The sequence below is a fragment of the Melanerpes formicivorus genome, unplaced genomic scaffold, assembly GCF_026170545.1.
Source record: "Melanerpes formicivorus ecotype bairdi unplaced genomic scaffold, bMelFor1.0.p_v2 SCAF_6, whole genome shotgun sequence".
In the NCBI taxonomy this organism is placed as follows: domain Eukaryota; kingdom Metazoa; phylum Chordata; class Aves; order Piciformes; family Picidae; genus Melanerpes; species Melanerpes formicivorus.
In genome coordinates, this window is record NW_027142358.1 from 2,440,108 (window position 1) to 2,466,891 (window position 26,784).

Below are 26,784 nucleotides of genomic sequence, written 5' to 3' on the forward strand. Positions count from 1 at the left end.
CCAGCCCTCTGATCATCCTCATGCCCCTTCTCTGGACATGTTCCAGCACGTCCATATCTTTTTGGTGACAGGGGCTCCAGAACTGGACACAGGGCTCTTGATGAGGGCCTCACAAGAGCACAGCTGCACCAGCATTGCTGGGGCACATCTATGGTAGGTATGTTGGAATCTTTGGCATAGAATGCCTTCATTTACAATAAATCATTGTATCACTAAAAACCTGAAGAGCAGCACAAATATGGGATTATCTTTGTAGAACTGTTGGCATCAATCCTCAGATGCACTGCTGTACAAGAAGCCTCCATTGGCACTCTGTATCCTTATGTTTCTTACTCAAAGCTGCCCAACTGTTATCTAATAAAACAATTATAACAAAACAACTGCATTTTTCAGAAGCTGCTGTACAAAATTATTCAACCACAATTGTTACACAGACACCTACATACTGTGATCTGTGGCACAGTTTAGCCAGAGTAACAAGGCTAACAAGCAGTGCTTCAAAGTGGAGCACAATGCAGCAAGATCCAGGAGCTAAGCTTGCTCTGGGATCTCTGCAATAAATTGAAGGCTACAAAACTGCCTATGACTCATGCAGTACACCATTGCTCATCTCTCTTATATGCAGAAACAGAGTAAAAACCAAATCTTGTTTCCAGACCACTGGTGTAACAATGAAAGTGGGGAGTCCTCACCACTGCACATTGTACCAACTCCCACCCTGGCCAGCTGACACCCACAACTGCAGAGCCCTGAAGGCAAGGGACTGTAAGATGTATTTGTTAATTAAAGGATTTTAGAATAGAATTAACCAGGTTGGAAAAGACCTTTGAGATCAAGTCCAACCTATCATCCAACACCATCTAATCAATTAAACCATGGCACCAAGTGCCTCATCCAGTCTCCTCCTGAACACCTCCCGGGATGGTGACTCCACCACCTCCCTGGGCAGCCCATTCCCATGGGCAATCTCTCTTTCTGTGAAGAACTTCTTCCTAACATCCAGCCTAAATCTCACCTGGCGCAGCTTGAGACTGTTTCCTCGTGTTCTGGTGCTGGTTGCCTGGGAGAAGAGACCAACCCCCACCTGGCTACAACCTCCCTTCAGGTAGTTGTAGAGAGCAGTAAGGTCTCCCCTGAGCCTCCTCTTCTCCAGGCTAAGCAACCCCAGCTCCCTCAGCCTCTCCTCATAGGGCTTGTGCTCCAAACCCCACCCCTCCCAGCTTTGTTGCCCTTCTCTGGACATGTTCCAGCAACTCAGCATCTTTCCTAAACTGAGGGGCCCACAACTGGACACAGGACTCAAGTTGTGAACACAGTACTCAACGTGTGACCCTGCTGTAATCAACTGTTACCCCATACGGCAGATGCAGTTTATAGAACGTTGCTGTAAAGATTGAAAGACAAAGGCAGTCTTGAAAGAAAGGAGAAACTTTTATTTTCTTCTTCCATGAAAAACCTTTACAAGGAGGAGGAGGAGGAGGTTTCACAGGAGAGAGAGTATATTCTTGACTCATTGTTTATTTATTAGATTGCTATCCCGAGGCCGACATTTCTTCTACAGTGTATTTCTTTGTTCCCATAATATTACAGGACATTTACCTTTGAATTAAAAAGGATCATAATCCATTAATACTCTTTAAGAACACTATTAGGGCAATGCTGTATGTGAAGAATTTACAGAGTCTACATCAGCTGCAGATTAAGTGCCTACTACAGTTTTGACTCTTCACATGTTTTGCAGTAACAGATATAAAAGACATCTTGTGAGTGTTCAGATGTTTGAGAGGCTTTGCATCATGTGTAACAGAAAAACAGAGGTGTAGTATCTCAAAGAGCAGGCAAAAGTGTTCCAGTATCCACAAACAAGACTGAAGCTCTCAAGGAATAAAATAATTCTCCACCTTTACCCTTAAACCAGGTGGAAATGTTTATTAAGGTGTTAAGTGCTCAAATGTGACTTTCTTCACTAGTAGTATACCACTGTGATTTCCAGCCACCCCAGCACCTAAGTGAATCCCCAGACTCTAAGTGAAGTTACATGGTTTCACAGTGAGAGAACCTGACCCTTCACAGCTGCCTCCACACACCCCTTTCTGCCATTTAAAGAATCTTTGCTCATCTGTGGAAGAGGGGGAAAAAACCAACAAAGGGAAGACCAACCCTCAACCCTCCACCCCTCAAATAACAAGGATGATTAACCTTACCCTTTTAGATGAACAAATGTTTTCCCTTCCATCTCACTCATACCTCAATGGCAGCAAGATTTTTGAACTCCTCCCTGCCAAGTTTGTTCTGAAGTGTACAAAAAGGTAAGAAGAGTTTCAGAAGGTAAGAGGCTTGAGAAATCAAAACTATTTTAAAGTACTTGATAAGAAGAGTAGCTTGAAGAAGCACCTTAATTGAAGCTTAATTAAAAACCACGAGGGAGAGGGAAAACTTCACAGTTCCAGAATTAGTAGAATTAGAAACCTCTGACACTTGCAAACCATGAAGGTCAGACACTTTATTTCAATCAGTACTCCAGCATTTCTGTAGATACACTTTCAAAGTGTTTTTATGCAAGGCACTCTTTTTTTTTTACCTCCTCAGCCATCACCAAGTAATGAAAATGCAGAATTTCCCTCACACTAGGCTGAGCTATTGGCCTTAAAGATATTTGCCACTAAGCTCCAAGCACCTGGATATCCCTCAGTAGCAGCTCTCCAACTACCTTATTTCTCTTTACTCATTTCTTTATAAAAATCACATGGATCCAGCACAGGTTTTAGTGATGCAGTGATTAATGGCAATTTAGTGGCTAAGACTTACAGATGGGGAAGTTCTATACAGAGAGAGTGATTGCCCATTGGAATGGGCTGCCCGGGGAGGTGGTGGAGTCACCATCACTGGAGGTGTTCAGGAGGAGACTTGATGGGGTGCTTGGTTGCATGGTTTAGTTGATTAGGTGCTGTTGGATAATACGTTGGACTTGATGATCTTGAAGGTTTCTTCCAATCTGGTCTATTCTATTCTATTCTATTCTATTCTATTCTATTCTATTCTATTCTATTCTATTCTATTCTATTCTATTCCCTTATTCTATTCTATTCTATTCTATTCTATTCTATTCTATTCTATTCTATTCTATTCTATTCTATTCTATTCTATTCTATTCTATTCTATTCCTTCTTTTAAAATGAAATCATATAACGTTAAATATCCACAATATAAACCATTTTGCAATTCTGTTCCTCTATACAGCCTGTTTTGTTTTGTTTCTTTACATCTGGAAGCCATTGTCTGACACAGGCAACTCTTTAGGACTCCTTGAATGCATGGTTCAAAAATCAAGCATTTAAGTCTAATCAAAAGTCTGAAAAACAAGCTCTTACATTAAAAAAGTAACTAAACCATGAATGCAAAATCTAATTTGGAATCATTGCCTTGCTTTCTGTGATGTCTGACAATGGACAGATGAGTTTCTAAACACTTAGTCCAATGAGGAGATAGAGAGTCTGGAATATTGCTCTTCTGAGGCATGGTGAGTACAGAGCATTAAATGAAGTTAGACTTATGAACAGATTTTTACAAGTGGGATTTCTTTAGCTCAAAATTGTTGATGTTTCAAAGGAACTAGGCAAGGCTGGAAAAAAATGCTTGCAATTCTTTTGCTTAGCCTGGGGCTTCTAGCCAGGTGGGGGCTGGACTCTTCTCCCAGGCAACCAGCACCAGAACAAGAGGACACAGTCTCAAGCTGTGCCAGGGGAGGTTTAAGCTGCATGCTAAGAAGAAGTTCTTCATAGAAAGAGTTATTGGCCATTGGAATGTGCTGCCCAGGAAGGTGGTGGAGTCACCATCACTGGAGCTGTTTAGGAAGAGACTTGATGGGGTGCTTGGTGCCATGGTTTAGTTGATTAGATGGTGTTGGGCGATAGATTGGACTCGGTGATCTCAAAGGTCTCTTCCAACCTGGTTAATTCAATTCAGTTTCAATTCAATTCAATTCAATTCAATTCTATCCAATTCTTTTCTATTCTATCCAATTCTATTCTGTTCTAATTGGACAAAAATTTCTCTGGTATACTTGAAAGCAATGGACCAACAAAGAGGTACACGAAGTGGTAAAGTAATTATAGCCACACAAACACTCCTCTGTTTATATCCAAGGATTCTAGTTTTGCAGCTGCAACAAGAGTGTGAAAAACCACTAATCAAACTGGGGTATCTTTCAAAGAACCTAATAGCCAAAGTATTTAATTTATAGTGTCAAAGTGTACTGAAACAAAGAGCCATCAAAATCCTGGCACAGGCTCCTCAAGTTTGATGGAACACTCTGGGAGATCTAGAAACAACTGAAGGACCTCACTGGACAGGGCCACAGGTAAAAATTTTGGTGGTAGCTGCATCAGTCTAAAGGTTGATATAAAGTTGCCTCGAGGACATAATCTCATTCTAATGCTACTTAGAAGCATTGGGGAGAGTCCAGAGAGGGCCTAGGATCCAGGAATTATTACCAGGTTGTCTTCATAGTACTAATGAATCAACTGATTGAAGATTTTTGCAGGAGTAATAAGGGCCAAATTCTTCTGTTCTTATGGGGCAAGATTTTATAGGCTGTAAATAGAAGCCAGGAAGCAGGTAACCCCAGAAAGCCAGTACACACTAGCTCTACCCATCTGGAGAATCAATGACATGGTGCAACTCATCCTGAATCCCTCACCCCATTTGCAGCCTTTAGGAGTGAGCTGCCAGGCAATGTTATTTTGATATGGGACACCCTATTGCACTTGCTCTTTACATCCTCATTCCTAAAGCAGGGGACAGGCAAGACACTGGTAGAGAGAATTACCTTACTTGAGTACTCCCTGGTAATAGGATACTGGCTGTATTTCTTTCTGGGGAAGCTGCAGGAGGAAAAGATAGACCCAACCCTCCCCTAAAATGATAAAAAAAGCTAAGATAAACTTGGAAGCCCTCCCCTAAAATGATTAAAAACACTAAGATAAACTTGGAAGCTTAACCATAGGTGTGTTGAACCTTGAACAGGAATGAATCCCAATCCTTAATGAGAGTACTGATTCTACACATGATAGTACAAAACCTATAAAATACAGAGCAGCTGCTTCTGATGGAAGACAGAAGTTACATTTGGTTCTGTGAACATAATGGAATGCAAAATATTCAAGGTATCTCTTCTAAATTCATGATCTGTGGTAGACTACAGAGAAAGATGTGGTGCTTTAATTAAAAATCATGAGGCCTCACATTTTCAACAGCTGTCTCCAACTGTCACCTTTCTTGTGCTTCCCCTGCCTCAGACAGAGAAGCTTCTCTAATCCATGACAAACTGATTCAAATTAAAATGATAATTATAATTATGACTAAGTTTAAATATTAAATATTTGCCAACATAAATCAGTAATTTTAATTCATTATGTGAACAAGTGAGCTGGGAAAGCTGAGTGGAGAGTTACTGGGGGTGGCTGATAAGCTGCTGTGCGTGGTTCTCCTCTGGGTAGCACAACTGCAGCCTGGAGGACACGTGTACACAACGTGTCACGGCATCTCTCACACATTATAAAAGGAAGAAAACTTACTCTTGAGTTGCAGTACAAAGCTTATGAGCACACTTCTGTGGGAGTTTAGCTGCAGTGTGTCTTTGAGGTAAGTCTTAATGAGTAACAGTGATTTGGAAAAATGGCAGATCTTTAGAATGTACCTAAATCCTTGCTCCTTGCCCTGCTAAGCTACAAGCCATTTTAAACTAGACCTATCTCTCCTAACTCTACAAAGTCAGACAGGTAAAGTGTGTAGAAAACCTTGTTAAGAATCAAGAGCATTTGGGGTCAATAATACAACTCTCTCTGCTAAAATAAATAGTCAATACTTAAAGGAACAGAAGGACACGTCCCTGCATAAGAAGGAAAGTCACTTCCATCTGACCATCCCCCTCTGCTGAGCAAGGAGAAGGAATATCCATTTCTTGACACTCTCACACAAAAAAACCCCAAACCAAACCCAAAGTTTCACCCATGATTTGAACTACAAGAACTGCCCACTGGAATTATAAAAAGTGCATTAAGAATATATACAATGTGCTGGAAGCTGTGTGCATCTTTTCTCAGGCTAAGCATTTACATGCTGCTATAGAACTACTTTCCCATCTATTACTCATCTGGTCTGCATTTGCTGTCTATCACATCACCACAGCATTACACAAACATAATGCTCTACAAGTGGGAGACATGGGAAGCAAACCATCAACTATGAAGAAGTGCATCCAGGAGAAAAATCCCAAAATGAGATCTGAGGAGCAAGCACAAAAAGGAATCGACTGAAAACTGTATGCATAAAGTATGTGCCCATCAAGAGGTGGAGACAGTCAGCTCCCCCTTCCCTTCCTTCAACAGAAGGGAAGAAACTTGCAGAAAGATACTGCACAATTCAATCGTGACAAAGCTATTAAAACACATTATGCTCCCTCTTGGAAACCACATTATCTTTTTTTTCCCCCTAGTCTAATGAAGAATATTGTACTGTAATTCAATAAAAGTTCTACAAACCATCTCTTTAAACTCTTAATATGTTCATTCAACACCAAAAAGCTGTTCCAGAAAAGCAAACACTGCAACTGAAAACTGCACATGCCACTGTACTTCCTTCCATTACACGACACAACCACGACCACTGATCCTTTAGAGGCTTGCTGTAGTAATTTACCACTTTAATAGATTTTGCATCAGGCCTGGATAAAGTCAGTAGAAAGATGCTCTTTGAAAGGGCTTTGAATTACTGCTTTTAATGTTAGGGTGTAAATCTGGGAGTGCTGAGCCCTATCAACCTGCCCAACATTTTTGCATCAGAAAGCACTGAAAAACCATACAAAGAGAGAGCAGCCATCAATGTGTCTGATTTTTCAGTGTTCAGACAGAGCAGCAGCCTTTTCCATCTTTCTGAATTCATTTTGAAGATGCTTCTAAGGAGGATTTTCTGGTTTTCCCAACTACATTCTGCAGATGCCTTTAAAAAAACCATTCTCTGTTTTTCTCTTGTTTTGAAGATGCATTTTTAAAACAGTTTCTATTTTTCTCAATTATATTTTGAAGGTCCTTTTTTAACACTTTTTCTGAATTACAATTAAAGATGCTTTCTGGTACTTAACTGAGACAAATTTCCTGTAGCTTGCCCATGCTATTCTGTTTGCATGTCTGGTTACATTTATGGCACTTGCTACTTCACTGTAAAAGCATCTTGTGAAGCCTGGAGGAAGCAAAGGAAATAGTATTCCCAAACATCTCAAGGGTTTTTAGAAGCCCATGTTTTTCTAATTACAGAACATTCAAGAGTCTCTGCACCAAAAATGAAATAGGAGTGACTCAGAATGTGGATGCTATTCCTTGTACAAAAAACTCCAGAGCTTTTGGCTGCGTGATGAAAGGCTGACCGCAGTGATCACACATAGTGAGTGAGGTGCAGAGCCCCAGGACTGTCATCAGAGAGAACTGGAGCACACTGACAATCAGCTGCTTCTAAGATGACAAAGGAGAATGAATAGAGCAGTGACCCTGTGTGAAACTCACCAAGATGAGTCAGGAACTCAGCTCTCCCTTGCAAACTGAAGGGGTTATTGCCTAAAATGGTTTGGGAGATAATGGATGTGAGGGAAAAGCCCTTTTGGGATATACAACTTTTCTTCCTGAAGAGTGGGTTGTGTGTCTTTGAGATGGTATCACATCTTCTGCCTCTCCTTTACCATAAAGCCATTACAGTGCAGCAGCAAGGAATGCTCTGAGGCTTTGTGGAAAGAGTAATAGTAGCACAGATATAACACACCACTCCCCATTCCTCTAGTTTAGATAAAATTCAGTTACCTGCCACAGGACATGAACTTAAAAGAAAAGCTGAAGGAAAAAATGACTCAAGGAGATATATTTCTGCTCTCCATCAGTAAAGCTGGAGCTGTTTCCTTGTAACCAAACTGTCAACAATCCTATTTCAACTAAATATTTAAAGATTCTTTACAGTTTGATCCTGGACTTGAGCTTGATGTTTATGCCACAGTTTTCCTACTACCTGCTATCACTCTTTGCCAATAAGCTTACAGTGGTTCTGAGTGTGTCTACATACAGTGACTAAAGCAAAAACTTGAAAGCAAAAAGGCTATGCCACTTTAACACACATTTATATGTGCATCTTTAGATAGAAAAACATATCTACAATGCTATGTTTAAACATTGCACACTCTAGTTAAATAAACTTAGGCATACACAGTCTTTCATCTACAGCAATTACAAAGAGTCAATAAGAAAACAGATTTGTGGAGTTTTTTGGGGGGTGGAATCCAGGCAGAATTTGATAATCTCATCCAACAGAAACAGACAAATCTAAACTCATTCTAGTTTAAAAAGGAGAGGAAAAGAATTCCATCTGCTGAATTTTATCTTCAAAATGACCATAAATGTTTGGTAGGTTGTTCTGAAGTTCTGAAACTCATGCTTGTTGGCTACAGTAAGCCACAAAAACCATTCCTGCCTACTATCCCAACTTAAACAAACAAACATAAAATTGTGAAGGAGTTGTGCTAATGTGTGAGAAATGATAAATGCCCAAATCAGTTTCTTTACCTTCATCCTTCCAATAGAATTTGCAATGTGTGAACAAAGGAGCTGAAGCACTACATAAGTTGCTTTAAAAACAAACACAAGAAAAATAGCACTTCAGCCCTTGCCTTGCTGACAGGTGAGATAGAAGCCATTGCTGGTCCTACAGAGAAGTTGCAGATAGAATGGCATTTCAATGGATGGAAAAACCACACCACCCCAGATGGTTCCCTTAAAACAAAAGCCTCTCAGGTCCATGACCAAGATTTCAGTCAACCTTTTAAGAAAGAAAGGGCAGCAACAAATCATACTGGCAATTTACTGACAGGTGTCAGGAACAATGGTGATTTAGAGAAGATTATATAAAGATTCTTTCACTACTGTGCTTTGTAATGTATCTGAAAATATCATCTTCAAACTTAACCCAAAATCTCTGGCAGAACTGATCCTCATGACCAGAACACAGAGCCTAATTCAATGGAATGAAGCTGGAGGTGGGGAGATTTAGACCGGACATAAGGAAGAAGTTCTTCACTGTGAGATTGGTGAAGCTCTGGAATGGGTTGTCCAGGGAGGGGGTTGAGGCCCTGTCCCTGGAGGCTGGATGAGGCTCTGGCCAGCCTGATCTAGTGTGAGGTGTCCCTGCCCATGGCAGAGGGGTTGGAACTAGATGATCCTTGTGGTCCCTTCCAACCCTGACTGATTCTATGATTCTATTCTATGATGCTAATTACCACTTAAGTGCTGTGGAAACTCTTCCACTTCACATAAAAAACTCACACTCCCTCCTGTATTCCTGCTACTTACTGTGGCCAAATTGAAGGAATTTTACTTGCAAAACACATCACCACCAAAGGCAAAGTTTTGTAATATGGTTTTAAAGCAACTTACTCACAGATTAGGTTACCAGTTTCTTAGTAAAAGCTCAGAGCTTCTAAACATGAATGCAAATAATCCATTATTAAATATACAGTTCTGTTTCGGTGGCCACTATTACAAATAAGGGCACTAACAGTGACTTCAAAAGAGTCTGAATCAGATTTCAAGAGTACAATATTCTTGGTAATATTACCTACTTGCAAGACAGAAGCCTTCAGACAACTCCTTACAGAGAAAACAGAAACATAGGGAAGTGATTCATGTTGCTTGAAATGGTTGACATTTAAAGTTTTGCAGTTTAGATATTCAACCATGATCTATCATTCAGTAGAAAATGTAAATTGGTATGTATCAGAAAAACTCCAGCATGGTTTTGTGTTGTTTTTTTCTTTATATATATATATACACAGACACACACACACACACACACATTAGAGATAGGCACGTTCTTTGTTAGAAATCAGCATGACATTTTTCTGTAGGAACTTGAATACTTCCTTTCACACCAAATTTTCCATCAAACTATGCCCTTCACATAAGGCAGTTGTATGTAGCTAAGCTCAAATTTGCATAAAATTAGAGCTGCACCTAGCTTAAGAAGTATTTGCAAAATACATGTGTCAAAAATGCCATTAAATAAGCAAGATATCTCTTGTACAGCCTGGAGAGAGAAACTCCTGGTTTTGACATTCTATTAAAATGTAATAAGGGCACAAAAGGAATTTGTAACTGTTAGTCCAAATGATCCAGCTCTTCTAACAGCCTGTGCAGTGCAAAGAAGTTCTTACAGTAACAAGACAAAGTAATATCAGCTCTTTCAAAAGGACTCTTAAGAACTGTTGCTCATTGCTCAGAATGGCATACATCCAAGATATTCACAACTGGCAACAGAGCCCAGAGTATTACAATATTATTGCTGCTACTGTAATAAAAGGAAATGAAGTTGTGATGATAAATGTTCATGGTAAGCTGTAGGGAACTCTGCTTCATTTTACCTAGTGTATTATTCCTTGGCTTTGCCATAAGTTCCATGAAAGTGAAAACCAGAGAAAAGTTATCTATTTGTATTTTCTCCTACAGAAGTGGTGGAGAGTAAAACCCAACAGGAAATTAACAGGCTTTGGGTTAGTTGGTTAAAAACGTGTGTATCAGTTCAACTTGAGTCAAGTTGCCTTGGTTTGTGCTAGCAATCTGTAAAGGCTGGTTGAATGAGATTCCTTTCATCATGCAGGCACTGCTACCTTTGCTGCAATAGTAGAGGCACACCTTGATAGCCAGGATTGCTTCAGCTGACAGACAGCTCTTAGGTAACTGAAAGGGAATAATATTTTGATGGGAAACATCATTTATTTCTCCAGACAGACACTGTCCTTGAAGCAACCAGGCATTATCTGTAAAAGAGGAACAAGTTTTATCATTAGGATATTTAACATAATGTCTGAAACCTTCAGAGGACACTTTTACCTACAGAACAGCATGGACTTCTTCACAGAGAGAGTTGTTAGCTGTTGGAATGTGCTGCCCAGGGAGGTGGTGGAGTCCCTGTCCCTGGAGGTGTTCAAGAGGGGATTGGATGTGGCACTTGGTGCCATGGCTTAGTAGTCATGAGGTGTTGGGTGGCAGGTTGGACTTGATGATCTTTGAGGTCTTTTCCAACCTTATTGATTCTATGATTCTCTGACTTTCTTTCCATGTGCAACAGAAGGAGAAATTTCTTTCCTGATCTTACCAGTCAGGGACAAAACAGCCCAGGAAAAGTGATTTATAAATGTTTCTCCAGCAGTCATTTAGAGATGGAGAGATCCATAGCTGTGCTTCAAAACCACAAGTACAGATACAGTACATCTCATTTAAATGCAATGGATCTGCAATTTGCCCTTTATGCTCTTAAAAGGATACTGAAATGTATTCTGAGAAGTGCAAGCAAAACTCCTTAAATTAATGGGCTGCTATACATCAGAGGTCTAATACTCCAGGTAAGGTATCTGCCATAAATGCCATCACCTACCTACAGTTTTATGCATTTCCAAACAGAAGTGTTAGTTTCAAAAGTGGGTTGCTGCAATTTAGCAATGCTCAGGCTAACTGTTACAACAGAAATTGAGTTTCAATGTTTAAGAGCATGTGAGATGAAAAATCAACTGCACAGTGAACTGCATCAAGGAGAGTGTGGCTAGCAGGTCAAGAGGGGTGATTCTTCCTCTTTATTCTGCTCTTGTGAGACTACAGCTTGAATACGGTGTCCCATTCTAGTGTCCCCATCATAAGAAGGACACAGCTGTTGGAGTGAGTCCAGAGGAGGCCACAAAGATGATCTAAGGTCTAGAACACCTCTGCTGTGGGGATAGGCTGAGGGAGCTGCAGTTGTTCAACCTAGAGAAGAGAAGATTCTGGGGGGGACCTTATAAGCTGCTTTAAAATACCTAAAAGGATCCTACAGGAAGACTGGAGAGGGACTTTTCATAAGGGTGTCATGTGATAGGTGAAGCAGGAAGGGTTTTAAGCTGAGGGAGAGTGGGTACGACTGGATCGTAGGAAGAAGTTCTTCACTACATGGGTGATGGGACTCTGGAATAGGCTGCCCAGGAAGGCTGTGGATGCCTCCTCCCTGGGCATGTTCAAAGCCAGGCTGGATAAGGCCTTGCACAGCTGAGTCTAGTTGAGAGGCATTCCTGCCTGTGGCAGGAAAGTTGGAGTAGATGATCTCTAAGGTCTCTTCCAACCTAAGCCGTTTTATGATTTGATGATGGCAAACATACCTGGCTCATTGAACTGCACTCAGTAATTTACTGTGAGATGGAAGAAGTCCAATTTTTCAGTGGGTACCTAGCGGTTGGCTTTAGAATTCATACATTTGAAATGAGTTGTTGCATTCAGATTGCTTATATTCTCCAATTTCACTAATCCCTGAAGCTATCACATGTATCTTTACAATATTTGGGGATTATTCAGGCCAAAATGGGTGCTGACTCCCATGGAAATAGTCTGTTTTTGCTCCAAAAAACACAAACTGCCATGAGAAATGACTTCAAATAGTGAAGTATGTAAACAAATTGCAGTGCATGTACAGGATAGAATAGAATAGAATAGGAATAGAAAAAAACAGGTTGGAAAAGACCTTTGAGATCATTGAGTCCAATCTATCACCCAACACCATCTAATCAACTAAACCATGGCACCAAGCACCCCATCCAGTCCCTTCCTAAACACCTCCAGTGATGGTGACTCCACCACCTCCCTGGGCAGCACATTCCAGTGACCAATCTCTCTTTCTGTGAAGAATTTCTTCCTAACATCCAGCCTAAACCTCCCCTGGCGCAGCTTGAGACTGTGACCTCTTGTTCTGGTGCTGGGTGCCTGGGAGAAGAGACCAACCCCCTCCTGGCTACAACCTCCCTTCAGGTAGTCATGGAGAGCAGTAAGGTCTCCCCTGAGCCTCCTCTTCTCCAGGCTAAGCAACCCCAGCTCCCTCGGACTCTCCTCATAGGGTTGTGCTCCAAACCCCTCCCCAGCTTTGTTGCCCTTCTCTGGGCACATTCCGGCAAGTCAATATCTTTCCTAAACTGAGGGGCCCAGAACTGGACACAGCACTTAAGGTGTGGCCTAACCAGTGCTGAGTCCAGGGGCACAATGACTTCCCTGATCTTGCTGGCCACACTGTTCCTGATCCAGGCCAGGATGCCATTTGCCTTCTTGGCTACCTGAGCACACTGCTGGCTCATATTCAGCCTACTATCAACCAGTATCCCCAGGTCCCTTTCTGCTTGGCTGCTCTCCAGCCACTCTGACCCCAGCCCTGCACTTAGATGTGTTCAATCTTGTTTTAAGAGCAGAAATATGCAAATGTTAATTACAACAAAGCAGGTTGTTAGGTATAAATAAAAATACTTCAAATATTTTTTTAAATAGACAAAAGCAAAAGAAAAGCAAAAAAAAAAAACCTCACCAAAAACCCATCTCTTCCAGAAATATGCTTCACAGTATCACAGTATCACCAAGGTTGGAAGGGACCTCGAGGATCATCGAGTCGAACCTGTCACCACAGACCTCATGACTGGACCATGGCACCAAGTGCCACATCCAATCCCCTTTTGAACACCTCCAGGGATGGTGACTCCACCACCTCCCTGGGCAGCACATTCCAATGACGAACGACTCTCGGTGAAGAACTTCCTCCTCACCTCGAGCCTAAACTTCCCCTGGTGCAGCTTGAGACTGTGTCCTCTTGTGCTGGTGCTGGTTGCCTCAGAGAAGAGACCAACCCCCAGCTGGCTACAACCACCTTTCAGGTAGTTGTAGAGGGCAATGAGGTCACCCCTGAGCCTGCTCTTCTCCAGGCTGAACAATCCCAGCTCCCTCAGCCTCTCCTCACAGGGCTGTGCTCCAGACCCCTCCCCAGCTTTGTTGCCCTTCTCTGGACACGTTCGAACAACTTCTCAGTAAGCCAGAAACAAATGGGATAAGGGGCTGGAATAAGCAGGTCCTGAGAGAGTGAAGAGGGCAAGCATCTAAGGATGATTAGTACCCCTGCAAACCCTGCACTGGCAGCTTGTTCCAAGGAGGTTGAAAAATAAGATAAAATAAATTAACATAAATTAAATTAACATAAATTAAATTAACATAATTTAAATTAAATTAAATTAAATTAAATTCTAAAATAAAATAAGATAAAATAAAATAAAATAAAATAAAATAAAACAAACTGCAGCCTGTATTAATTCAAGTGAAAAGCAGCTTGCCAGGTGGTTTGGTCTTTTCCTTTGCACTCCAGCTGTTAAGTGTATCAACTCCAAATAACTTGCATTGCATCACAAGGTCAAATGGGAACACAGGGCTGGGAAGGGCATTTTGATTCATCAAACTGAGATAGATCCCTTACACTGCAGGCAGGTCATGCCTGCATCTTGCTTACTCCTGCTCCAACTGATTAAGCAACACAGGCACTTTACCTTCTGCTGTGATAAACCAGGCATTGGGTGCTTCTTCATTCAGTTTTGAATCTGGAGGTAGAGTCAGCTTCAACAAAAACTGAAGTGTCTGGCCGGGAGCTACAGTGAGTGAAGGAAGCTGAACGTTTGGTGCAGATTTAGGCAGTTTTGGAAGGCTTGCTGTTTGTTCTTTTTGCACAGGCAGGTTGTCTGGAACATCACATGCTTCTGGATTCAGGATAGGCAGCTATCAGTAGATACAAAACAAAAACAACCACAAAAATTTCTTCTCATTTGTACCGAAAGCAAATAGGCTTGCACAATACAGCCAAAGCTTCAAAGCTGACATGGACTAGGAAAACTAATATGTGATAATACAGCTACTGGATGAAAAAATTCCTGACAGGCTGTAACCATTCTACAGCAGTAAAAAGGAAGGACACAATCTACAACTAGAGTTTCCTTACATTTCAAATTCTAACCACTGCATTATTTTTTTCACTTCAAATTATGGGCATTTCCTTCAAGTATGGTGGCAAACTGCAGGCTTCAGTAATTAAGATCCAAGATTTTAACAATAAGGATTGCACAGTGAAACAATGGATCATTTCCCAGAAAGGCCACGAACATGTTATAGATAGGAAAATGAAAAACACACAGGGTGTACTATCAAGTGCAAGAGGCATACAAGACAGCTGGACCATTATGTCATATATATGTACACATATATATGAAAACATTAAGACAGTGTCATTGTAAAATGGGCAGAAGCATGGATTTGTTTTGTTTTCATGTATTTATTTCTAAGTGAATACAGCAGTGTTCAATTATAACACTGATTTTGATTTGACAACTTGGATGTCTGCTGTGTATCCTGGAGGTGATTCTCCCCCTCTACTCCGCTCCGGTGAGACCCCAACTGGAGTACTGCATCCAGTTCTGGAGCCCCTATTACAGGGAGGATCTGGACGTGCTGGAATGTGTCCAGAGAAGGGCCACAAGGATTAGAAGGCTGGAATTCCTCTGCTATGAGGACAGACTGAGAGAGTTTGTGCTGTTCAGTCTGGAGAAGAGAAGGCTCAAAGGAGACCTAATTGTGGCCTTTCAGTATCTGAAGGAGGCCTACGAAAAGCTGGGGAGGGTTAACCTTTTAGAGTGTCAGGTAGTGATAGGACTAGGGGGCATGGAAAAAAACAACAACTAGAAATGGGTAGATTCACATTGGATGTTAGGAAGAAGTTCTTCCCCATGAGGGTGGTGAGACACTGGAACAGGTAGCCCAGGGAGGCAGTAGAAACCTAATCCCTGGAAGAGTTTAAGATCAGGTTGGATGGGGCTCTAAGCAGCCTGCTCTGGTGTGAGGGGTCCCTGCCCATGGCAGGGGGGTTGGAACTAGATGATCCTTGAGGTCCCTTCAAACCCTAGTAATTCTATGATTCTATGACTTCCCCAAACCATCACTTACAACTTAATTACAGAACCTGGCAATCAGTTTCAACTTCCACTTGCTAAAAAGTGCTCAAGAAATGCTTTTCATACTGAAAAACTGAGCTGTATCTTTTCAGTAATTCATGCTTCTGTATTATTCTTTCCTAGAGGGCCATCACTTTCTGTTTTCATGCAAAAGTTGCCTTTCCAGAGACTAAAGCTTTCAAGAGCTGCACTAACATGCAGTGTTTGTTTGCCAGATCATCATAAATCATTCTGTGAATACAGCTACTGTACCCAACAAGTTTGCTAGCTATAGGATTTTTATACCACCTGCCAAAGTCTGTAATAGTAATTTACATCAAGAAACACCACTATGGGCCTGTTTAATTGTATTACTTGCCATGGAAAGAATTTTTGTTTCCAAATCCAGCACTTTAATCTGGTGATTATTTGTGTCTGCAACATACATCAAGCGGCCGTTTTCTTCAACACACAAACCTCCTGGCTCATTCAAAGTTGACTGTGTAAAGCTGGAGCCAATAACATTGCTTGCTTCTCCTGTGCCTGCCAGGGTAGCACAGTTCTTCATCTTAGGATCCACAACCTTAATCTAAGACAAAGACACAAAAAAAACTCTGAAAAAGAAGCCCCCAGGATTCAGGTCTCCATTATCTTCTGCCCCACTATTTTTTAGCACTTTAGCTACCAAGTGTGTGTCCCCTAGAATCTAAGTTATCATACTCTACCAAATGACTTCTCCCATCTTCTCCTCCCCCAAGCCTATGGACTTTTTTTCTTCCTTTTGTCTTCATTCAGTGTTCCCTTTCATAAGTTCAAAGCCACCAAAGAATGCCTTGTTACTCTAATGTTTGTTATTTTTCTGGAGGCATTTGCAAAACACTTAGAGCACAACAAAACTGGCAGACTAACTTCTGTATCGTGAGTCTATGCCATGGGTGTAGGTCTCTTCTCATCTTCCTAGTACCAAGTGATGACAAGAGCAAGTGGCCTCAAGTTGCACCAGGGGATGTTTAGATTAGATATTGGAAGTAACCTTTACACAGAAAGGGTTATCAAACACTGGAACTGGTTCTCCAGGGAAGTGATTGAATATCCATCCCTGGAGGTGTTTAAAAGACAGAGATGTGGTGCTAAGGGACATGGTTTAGAATTAGAATGAATTAGAATTAACCAGGTTGGAAGACACCTTTGAGATCATCGAGTCCAACCTATCACCCAACACTATCTAATCAACTAAACCATGGCACCAAGCACCCCATCCAGTCTCTTCCTAAACACCTCCAGTGGTGGTGACCCCACCACCTCCCTGGGCAGCACATTCCAAAGGCAAATCACTCTTTCTATGAAGAACTTCTTCCTAACATCCAGCCTAAACCTCCCCCGGCACAGTCCCTGTGTCCTCTTGTTCTGGTGCTGGTTTTTTAGAGACTAGTCTTGGTAGAGGTAAGTTACAATTGGACTTGATAGTCTCTCCAAGCAAAATGATTCTATGAATCTGTCATCTTTTTTCCAAAAAACTGATGGTTTTGGCTTTTTTTTCCTTAAAGTAACAGTAAAAAAAGTTTGGGTTATACAACACCTGAAACAAAATTTAATTTCCAACATAAATTTCAAGCAGCATTTAGTGTTACTATATCTTACTCAAATTAAAACAAAGTGCTTTTCTTTTAATGCCTGTAATAAATGCACAATTAACAACCTCCTAAACATGAAAGCTTACAACAAAACAAATCTGTCTTATCTCTGAGTTTCATGGAGGCAACCTACAACACTTCTCAAAACTTGGTTTTGGGGTGTTTTTAAGGAAAATGCAAGTCCTCTTGTTCTCCCAGTTGGAATGGAATGGAATGGAATGGAATGGAATGGAATGGAATGGAATGGAATGGAATGGAATAGAATAGAATAGAATAGAATAGAATAGAATAGAATAGACCAGACCAGGTTGGAAGAGACCTTCAAGATCATTGTGTCCAACCTGTCATCCAACACCACCTAATCAACTAAGCCATGCAACCAAGCACCCTATCAAGTCTCCTCCTGAACACCTCCGGTGATGGTGACTCCACCACCTCCTTGGGCAGCCCATTCCAATGGGCAATCAGTTTCGTCATCAAACCTGCACTGCTCCTAACTAAGCACTCCTAGACCTTTTGCTCTAGTTTAGCATCTTTGGAAGATACAGGGAAATAGTCTTTAGTCTGAACTGTAACTTGGCACTTTAAATTTACCTTCCCCAAGGGCCAAGCCTATCAACACAGCAGCATGTGACAACCAAACAATGGTAGTGAGAAGGACCCATAAGGGAAGGAAGGAAGGAAAGACAAAGAACCCACAAAGGAACTTGCATCAGTTTTTCCCTCATCCTAACAGGAACAGGCACAATATCTGTATGTCCCTAAAATAATCCTCTGCAGTAGTAGAACTGCAAAGCTTGTATATTATAAGCTACTCTATGCTTACCTTGTGGTTATAGGAATCTGCCACATAGAGCAGTTTTCTTTTCTTGTCCCATGCCACTCCTAAAGGATGCTGCAGCTTTGCATTTATGCCTGCTCCATCCACATCACCAAAGGCAAACAAATTCTGCAAAAGTATTTCATGAAATTAGTACATCTGATTATTCAATGCTGACATGACTTTAAATGATTTTAGTTCAATGGAAATCCACCAACTTAAAAAAAAACACACCTAAGAAAAGAAGTAAAACTCAAGACAACTTCAAAACAAGGATACTGAAAAGTAGGAAGTGTGAACACTAACCATGGAAATGGAAACTCTTGCATTTCAGCTATCAGTGGGAATCCAGCTGGCTTTACAGACTACATATTGCTGAATCAAGTTGGCTATTTTAAAAATGAGTTAATTAATTTGTTATCTGGAGAAGCAACAATCTGCACTACAACTGAGGAGCATCACAACCGCCACACATTGGAATTCCAAGTAGTGAAGTTAAGAAATTGATGGCCACGGAAACTGATTTACCCTCTCACCCCAAAAGTGGTTCCTCCAGGTCAGGCTTGAGAAATATTAGTAGGGCAGTGTGGGGAAGTTTGAAGTGATTACCAATGGATCTCTCTCTCCTCCTACAAGGTGTTTCACTGCTCCGTCTTTCAGGGAGATGGTTCGCACAGTGCTGCTCTCGCTGTCCGCCACAAAAAGGCAGTTCCATGGCTCTTCAGAAGCCAGAGAGAGACCTGAAGGCTGTGCAAAGCCTGCCTTATGTGGGTATGCATTGTTTCTGTTCTCTTCATTTCCACTCCCAGCAAAGCGAAGGCAGACTCCTTTCTTTAAATCACTGCAGGAAAACAGTACTCAGGTTTCAGAAGGAGTTTGAAATACGTCAGACATGAAGCATAAACTTAAGCTACAGGACAAGCACTTCTAAATTACAAACCCAACTGCTGCACAAGGAGCTGCCCAATACCTTTGTGCTAACTTTTATTTCTGCTTAGTGTATCATTCATCACTAGGCAATTCAGCAAAGAAAAGTAACAGTCAATGATACAAGTGTACCCTACCAAGTCATAGTTTTATAGCAAAAGTAGCATCTTTCATTTCATCTACCAGGTGTGGGAAAAAGCAGGCAGACATTAAAAGGACACACACCTTTTAAGTCTCAACAGAAGCAGCAAGCTTCAAGCCAAGCATGGTTGAGAAAAAATATTTTTAGCTTAATTTGATTCTCTCTTTGGGATTTGAAAGCTGTTTACCAAGACAAACAGCAATTTCATAGGTCTCTTCTTACAGTTGCTTACCTTCCCTTTGGTAGTTTTCCACCTTCCAACATCAGTGCCCATATCTGATGAGTGCCTGCCATTGCTATCCATAGAACATCATCTTCCTGGGTTCCTGAAACTATTAGAATTGGATGTATAAAAAAAGATGGAAAAAAAAAAAATCCCACTTTGGGAATGTTTTACAAAACAAAGAAATCAACAAATCAACTTTACTGCCTCCCCCCCACTCCAGCTCACATTTGGCCTTGGGGAATGAAGATGAAAACTAACCCAAAAATGGAGGGAGAGAAGGGAAGAGGATGTCTTTCTTTCATCTACCATAAACTCTGCTATTTTTCTGCCATTCTCTTCCCACAGACATACAAAAGCTGTGGTTTTAATATCCTTGCCTGATAAAAGCAGCTCTTCAGATGAGATTTGCTTTTTGCAACATTTTGCTGTTTGGTTCATGTTTCACCTGGTATTTTTGCTATCTGTAACAGCTGACCAATGTGTAGGTATCTTTGTAAACATGATTTTGAAGAGGGGAGAAGAATGCCTGGTTTGTTGGGGTTTTTTCTACTATGCTAGTGATAAAAACCCCCACTATTGGCAGTTGTTTGGAAGTTTTGAAACCCATGGCAGTAGCACTGTATGTTATATGCAGAGTACATAATGTTTTTAAGATAAGAGTAACTGACGTTTGCCTGTTGGAGAGGAACAACTGCTGCTCATTCAAACGTTAGGAGTGATGTAGGCAATTACTAATTTCCTCCATCTCCACTAATCAAACAGTTTCCAAGCTGTTCTCTCCATGCCCATGCAAATATGCTATCACAAATGCAAGAGGCAGATGTGTGGAACAGTGACCTGGTCAAGAAATGTTCAAGGACTTGTCAAACATTTTGATTTTTCAACTCCAAGCATAAAGCTCCTATTCAACCAATCAAAAGCTGTAAGTTCTGCAAAGCTTGCTCAGATAATACTTCACAAATAAAATGATGCAAATGGAAAGTGAAGGATTTTGAGTGCTTTGCAGCTTTAAGCAGATCGTATCACAGTGTGAGAAGAAGCAGGAAGACAAGTTGTGAAAGACCATTAAAAAAAATTAATCCCCAAACCAGAAGAAATTTACTCAGCTTTTTCTGAAAATCTTAAGGAATAGAGAAAAAAAATTCAGAAATCAGAAATGCTGTACTGGAACCTGGAGAATTTTACTGATTAAAATCAGCTAAAAATTTAGAATAGAATAGAATTAACCAGGTTGGAAAAGACCTTTGAGATCATTGAGTCCAACTTATCATCCAACACCATCTAATCAACTAAACCATGGCACAAAGTGCCTCATGCAGTCTCTTCCTAAACACTTTCAGTGATGGTGACTCCACCACCTCCCTGGCAGCCCATTCCAAAGGCAAATCACTCTTTCTGTGAAGAACTTCTTCCTAACATCCAGCCTAAACCTCCCCTGGTGCAGCTTGAGACTGTGTCCTCTTGTTCTGGGGCTGGGTGCCTGGGAGAAGAGACCAACCCCCACCTGGCTACAACCTCCCTTCAGGTAGTTGTAGACAGCAGTGAGGTCTCCCCTGAGCCTCCTCTTCTCCAGGCTAAGGAACCCCAGCTCCCTCAGCCTCTCCTCATAGGGCTTGTGCTCCAAACCCTTCCCCAGCTTTTCTGCCCTTCTCTGGACACATTCCAACAACTCAACATCTTTCCTAAACTGAGGGGCCCAGAAATGGACACAGGACTCAAAGCGTGGCCTAACCAGTGTTGAGTACAGGGCAGAATGACCACCCTGCTCCTGCTGGCCACACTCTTCCTGATGCAGGCCAGGATGCCATTGACCTTTTTGGCCACCTGAGCACACTGCTGCCTCATATTCAGCCTACTATCGACCAGTACCCCAGTAAAGTTGATATTTAAAAGCTGCATTAAAATGGGGTCACTGTTATCTTTTTAACACCATACTAGCCTCTGCACACTGTACAAAACTGCATACATCTGGTCAGAGGCAACATTGTTTTTCTAAATGAATGTTACCAGGTATTGGAGTAACTGCTAGCCACAACAGAAAAATACCTTCAATTTTTTCCCACAGAAACTTTTTCTTCACATGAACTTAAACAACATTAAGTATCTCATAGCAGTTACTACAAACAATCTAATAGATACCTCCCTCCCTATTTTGTGGTTTCAGAATAAAAGCAATTATATGTAAAATCCTTGAAAGCATTTTAAACCTAAGAAGTTAGCCCAAATCATTCTACCTAAACTTTAATTACCACCCTTCTCCCAGATGAGATCCTGATGGTTTTCTCCTGATATTATATATTTCCTACATTACAAGCTGCAAGAAGGAAAGAAAAATGATTCTGAAGTCAGAAGAACTACTTCCTCATACTGTGAGCCCTCTTCAGAGTAGTACTGGTATGATTTTAACAGTTCATCTTCAGCCTTTTGCATTTCTTTGATCAAGACACAAGTTTCTAAAACTGATGAAAGAAAATCTCCTGCCCCTCCCCTGCACCTTCACCTGGGCTCTGTGTTTTTACACAAGATAGAGCTCCAAGAAAAAAAGTCAAACTTCCAAAGCACCTAATAGGCTTTTTGTTGAGCAGAAAGGTTTTCAAAATGAGTTGCAAAACACGTTTTATGAGTCACCAAAGTACTGACAATGCCAAAAACACCCCCCCAAAACCCCCCAATATAATAACACCTGCACTATGGAATCACCTTTGATTAAAGCTTGCTGCCAAGACATTTAAATTGAGAAAATGTCCTATGAAATCATTTCACTACTTCCTATTTAGCAAAAGTTCTGTTTCAGGGCTTTATCTTTCCATGATGCATATCCTGCACTTTTCAGATGCTACTATTCTGAGTACCCCAGAATGAATAATGCTAAAACAAGTGTTGAGAAAGTGAGCTTTTTATCTTTCTGTGCTTGTGCAGTTCATTCTGAGGGATCTCCAAGAGTGCTTTGTTAATTTTTAATTTTCACTTCATCCACCAATGAAACTGAGTGAGCTTTAAACTGGGCCTTTCAAAAAAACCTGTTCCATTCATCCATCTTCAATTCCATCCACTGAAAACTCCTCTGTGACAGCTGAAAAATTGAAAAGGTTTCTTTGTCTGATGCTGCACACTGAAAGGCTTATCCAATATGAGACACACAAAAAAATTATCAATATTAATTTCAAATGTTACTGAATATGTAAGACAGAAGATCCTTTCTTCAACTAGAGAACAAGACAGGAGAAAAATAAGACCTCCATAACCATCATACATTTTAAATGCAACTTACATGTTTTCTACTAGATGGCAATTAGAGCAAAGAGAATGGATGCAAGCACAGAAACAGCACAAGCATACTGAATTGTGAAAGATATGCCAACTTTGGTAAATAAATGTATACAAAACCAGAAAAGCAACAACAGTGACAATAGCTGCACAGCTAAGGTATTTTATCACTCAACATTTAATGCTTTATGTTCTGAAAGAAAAGAGAAAAACCTCTTCATTCAGCACAGAAGAGCTCGAAGACATGTCACTATTGTCATCCTTGCATTGCTCTCTCAGAAGGGGCCAGGGAGAACCAGTATGCTACAATTATGGTAATGCCATCATTATCATAACTCCTTATCACCCTTGGATGGAAAGAATTTATTTTTAAAGAAGTTATTATACACCAACATAAAAGAATAAAGCAATTCTGCTACATTTATTCAATTAAGCACCACATTCCAACCTATCTTGAGCTGTTTTAAAAATCCAGTGCAGTTTCTCCTTATTAGGGTATGTGCTTTCTTATCTTTAGTGCTGCCTCTATCAAAGCAAAGTATGGCTTGCAAATGTGATATGTTATAAAGATTGACTAATAATGAACTAGAGCTCTGAATGCACTGCTTTTCCATATTATATGATGCTTCAGTTATTGTATATATATTGGCTAAGTTCTGGAATCTGCCTCTGCTACGTCTCTCGTGTTTTAGGAGCTCACAGCCCCGTTTGTACACACAGACAACTTTAAACAGTTCAGGAATGCTGCTGACCATTAACTGTGAGTCAGTCTGAATCCACAGGAAAGGCTTTACTTTGTACCAGTCAACAGTCCAATCTGTTTGAAGAGTTTCCATTCCCAGGACTAGCCACACTTCCAGCTTCCCCGTCTGAAGACTGGATGCTTATTTCCAGCCTGGGAATTAAACGCCTGGGAATCAAAGCTAAATTTTGTGGCTGGCACTGCTGACATTTTTCTAAATAGACTGAAGTTCAAAAATATTATTTTCTACTAATTTTATCTGTAAAAAAAAAAATAACAGGGAAGAGATCTGTTGGTACACTCATCCTCTGCAAAAGAACAAGGCAAAAAGGGCTATACAACACAGACGGGCACACTGCCTATATGCACATGTGAATGCAAGTCTTGACTTCACGTCAAAGTTTGTCAAATTTAATCCAAACCTGGCTAATAGAAATCTAGAGAATCACTGTTTAGTGACACAGAGATAGCAAAGTCTTAAAGGAATTCCTGAGTGCAGCCAATCTGGACTGTTACAAGTACACATCATCCTTTTTCTCCTTAAATCAGCAGGAGTAAAACCTGTAATGTCTTCCCTTTCGCCTCTGTCTTTAATGAAGTCACTTTTCTCATTCAAATTTCAAGTATTATAAATAAGAAAAAATTACAATTGATAAGCAAATCTAGTGTCTAGTCCAAAAAGAAAAAACAATGTGGTTTCATGTCAATGATGTCTCCAACACAATTTTCTGTGGAATTGAACTTACACCATGGCAGAGGCATCCCAGAGCTGTACTCTGCACAGGAAACTACTAGAGATGAGATGGCTTTTTGCATATCAAGTAAATCAATGTTGCTGCACCATCCAGTATTTTACACATACAATGTTATGTTTAGAGTAAATCCAATTTTGAGTTGTCCAGAAAAACAATTCCTTGAGCACCTTGAGTCCTGTGTCCAGTTCTGGGCTCCTCAGTTTAGGAAAGATGTTGAGTTGCTGGAATGTGTCCAGAGAAGGGCAACAAAGTTGGTGAGGAGTCTGGAGCACAGCCCTATGAGGACAGGCTGAGGGAGCTGGGGTTGCTTAGCCTGGAGAAGAGGAGGCCCAGGAGAGACCTTACTGCTCTCTATGACTACCTGAAGGGAGGTTGTAGCCAGGTGGGAGTTGGTCTCTTCTCCCAGGCAACCAGCATCAGAACAAGTGGACACAGTCTCAAGCTGCACCAGGGGAGGTTTAGGCTGGAGGTTAGGAAGAAGTTCTACACTGAGAGAGTGATTGCCCATTGGAATGTGCTGCCCGGGGAGGTGGTAGAGTTGCCATCATTCGAGGTGTTTAGGAGGAGACTTAATGGGGTACTGGGTGCCACGGTTTAGTTGATTAGATGGTGTTGGGTGATAGGTTGGACTCGATGATCCTGAAGGTCTTTTCCAACCTGGTTTATTCTGTTCTATTCTATTCTATGCTATGCTATGCTATTCTAATTAATCCCTGATGATCACAAAAGTAGCTCTTTTCTTTTCAGCCAATACCAAGGAAAATTCCTTTCACAGGGCAGTGAAGGCTAGACCCTCAATGCTAGCATGAGGCCAGACTAGAAGGAAAAAGTGATGTGCAGAAAGCGTACTTTCAAGATATTAAGTTCAGACTTAAACAGTTCACTAGACACTCAGGAACTGTTTATTTCTGAAGAGATTATTGCTTTATTTTTTTGTAAAATTAGGGAAGAATCACCATGAGTATTTCATAAAAAAAAAACAGTTTCCTCTGGAATGCAGTGGTACTAAATAACCCTTTACCAGAAACATGGAGAGGGAAAAAAAAAACCCAACCACAAAAACCTTACATACTTTTGCCTTTTAAGGGCTCTAAAAATGGTACCAGTATGATAAGGTACTGTACTTTCATTTACATAATATCTGTGTTAACACCTAATTGATGCATACATTTCCTGGTTTACTAAAAGCATGGTTAATGCTGTATGTGGGAGTTCTATAAATAGATTACAATCATGCAATTTAAAACCAGATTTTGGAATGTGAAACACACAGTTATGTCACCAAGCTCAGGTCATTGTCCTGTTCCTTCCAGCAAGAATGCAGCTATCAAGTACATTTCACGCTCAGATCAACTGTGCATTTAAGCACCACTTGCTTTCAACACCCACTGAGTAAAAATAGAAAGGTACCACAGAGAAACACAGAGTCATTTAATATATATTTTTAAGCTGCTGCCCTTCCCCATGTATTTCCTGCACAATCTATGTCAGTGCAAATTTCAGCACCATCTTCAAGGAAGCCAGAACTTAATCCACGGAGTTCATTCAAGAATTTCCAAGGAGGAGGGTAAAACACAAGCTCGGTCACCACAACTAAAGAAGTAAAGAAGATGGACAAGAATACTGTGTCCCTGAATCCTAGTGCATGTTCTGCCTCCATTAACTGCCCTACCTTAAAGAGAGACATTTGTGCCAACTTTTTTAGAATGATATTTCAGTCACTTCATCTCTTTGCCTCAGACTTCAGCATCTGTATAAAATGAAAGCCTATTAGCTCGCAAAAATACTAAGAGGATGCTTAAAAGCAAGCTACCTCATAGTATCTGTTCTGAATATGAACTTACTAACTCATAAACTTTTTCCCTCAATACTTTTAATTTCACAACAAAAAGTGTACATTCAAATTTTAAACCACAAACAATGACAGGTTGGACTTAATGATCTTTAATGTCTCTTCCAAACTTGGTGATTCTGTGAATGAAGTCTTTTAATTGATGAATACATAATTTAAACTAAGTTGGGACTAATGTCAAGATACAGAAATACATTTTTCTCTTCACCTTTCACTGTGAAAAAGGTCAATATGAGTTGTTCAGTGCTATATAATGACTACATATACAGCTTAAAGACATGTTTTTAATCTCCCTTTTGTGTCCTGGATAGCATAGCTTTGGACATTTACAGGAAACCCATAGAGGCTTCACTCATTTAAAAAGTATAAAATCCACAAATCTGTTTTCTGGAAAGAAAAACTGCCCCTTATACACAGTCTAAGCTACATAGATGTAAGGAAAATGGGAAAGAATGTTATTTTCCATATGCCATCCTAGTTAACAGAGAAGTCAAACTCAATTGTTGAAGCATACAGTACCTTCTAACTTGCACAGAGATAAATGTAAGTATGCATAAAAAATAGGTACCACTGTGTGGATG

At 40.7% G+C, this 26,784-nt stretch overlaps 1 protein-coding gene across 1 annotated transcript in view; it reads right to left on the reverse strand.

Moving 5' to 3' along the window:
* Positions 1-1,412: 1,412 nt before the first annotated feature.
* The window catches only part of NHLRC2 (NHL repeat containing 2), a 42,262-nt gene continuing 16,890 nt past the window's right edge, over positions 1,413-26,784 (reverse strand). The window contains exons 6-11 of the mRNA XM_068139340.1: positions 19,594-19,693; positions 18,902-19,133; positions 18,299-18,421; positions 16,218-16,427; positions 14,408-14,633; positions 1,413-10,849 (exon numbers count right to left, since the gene is read on the reverse strand). Coding sequence (XP_067995441.1) covers positions 10,584-10,849; positions 14,408-14,633; positions 16,218-16,427; positions 18,299-18,421; positions 18,902-19,133; positions 19,594-19,693 — 1,157 coding nt within the window. The 3' untranslated portion in view covers positions 1,413-10,583. The remainder of the gene's footprint in view (positions 10,850-14,407; positions 14,634-16,217; positions 16,428-18,298; positions 18,422-18,901; positions 19,134-19,593; positions 19,694-26,784) is intronic.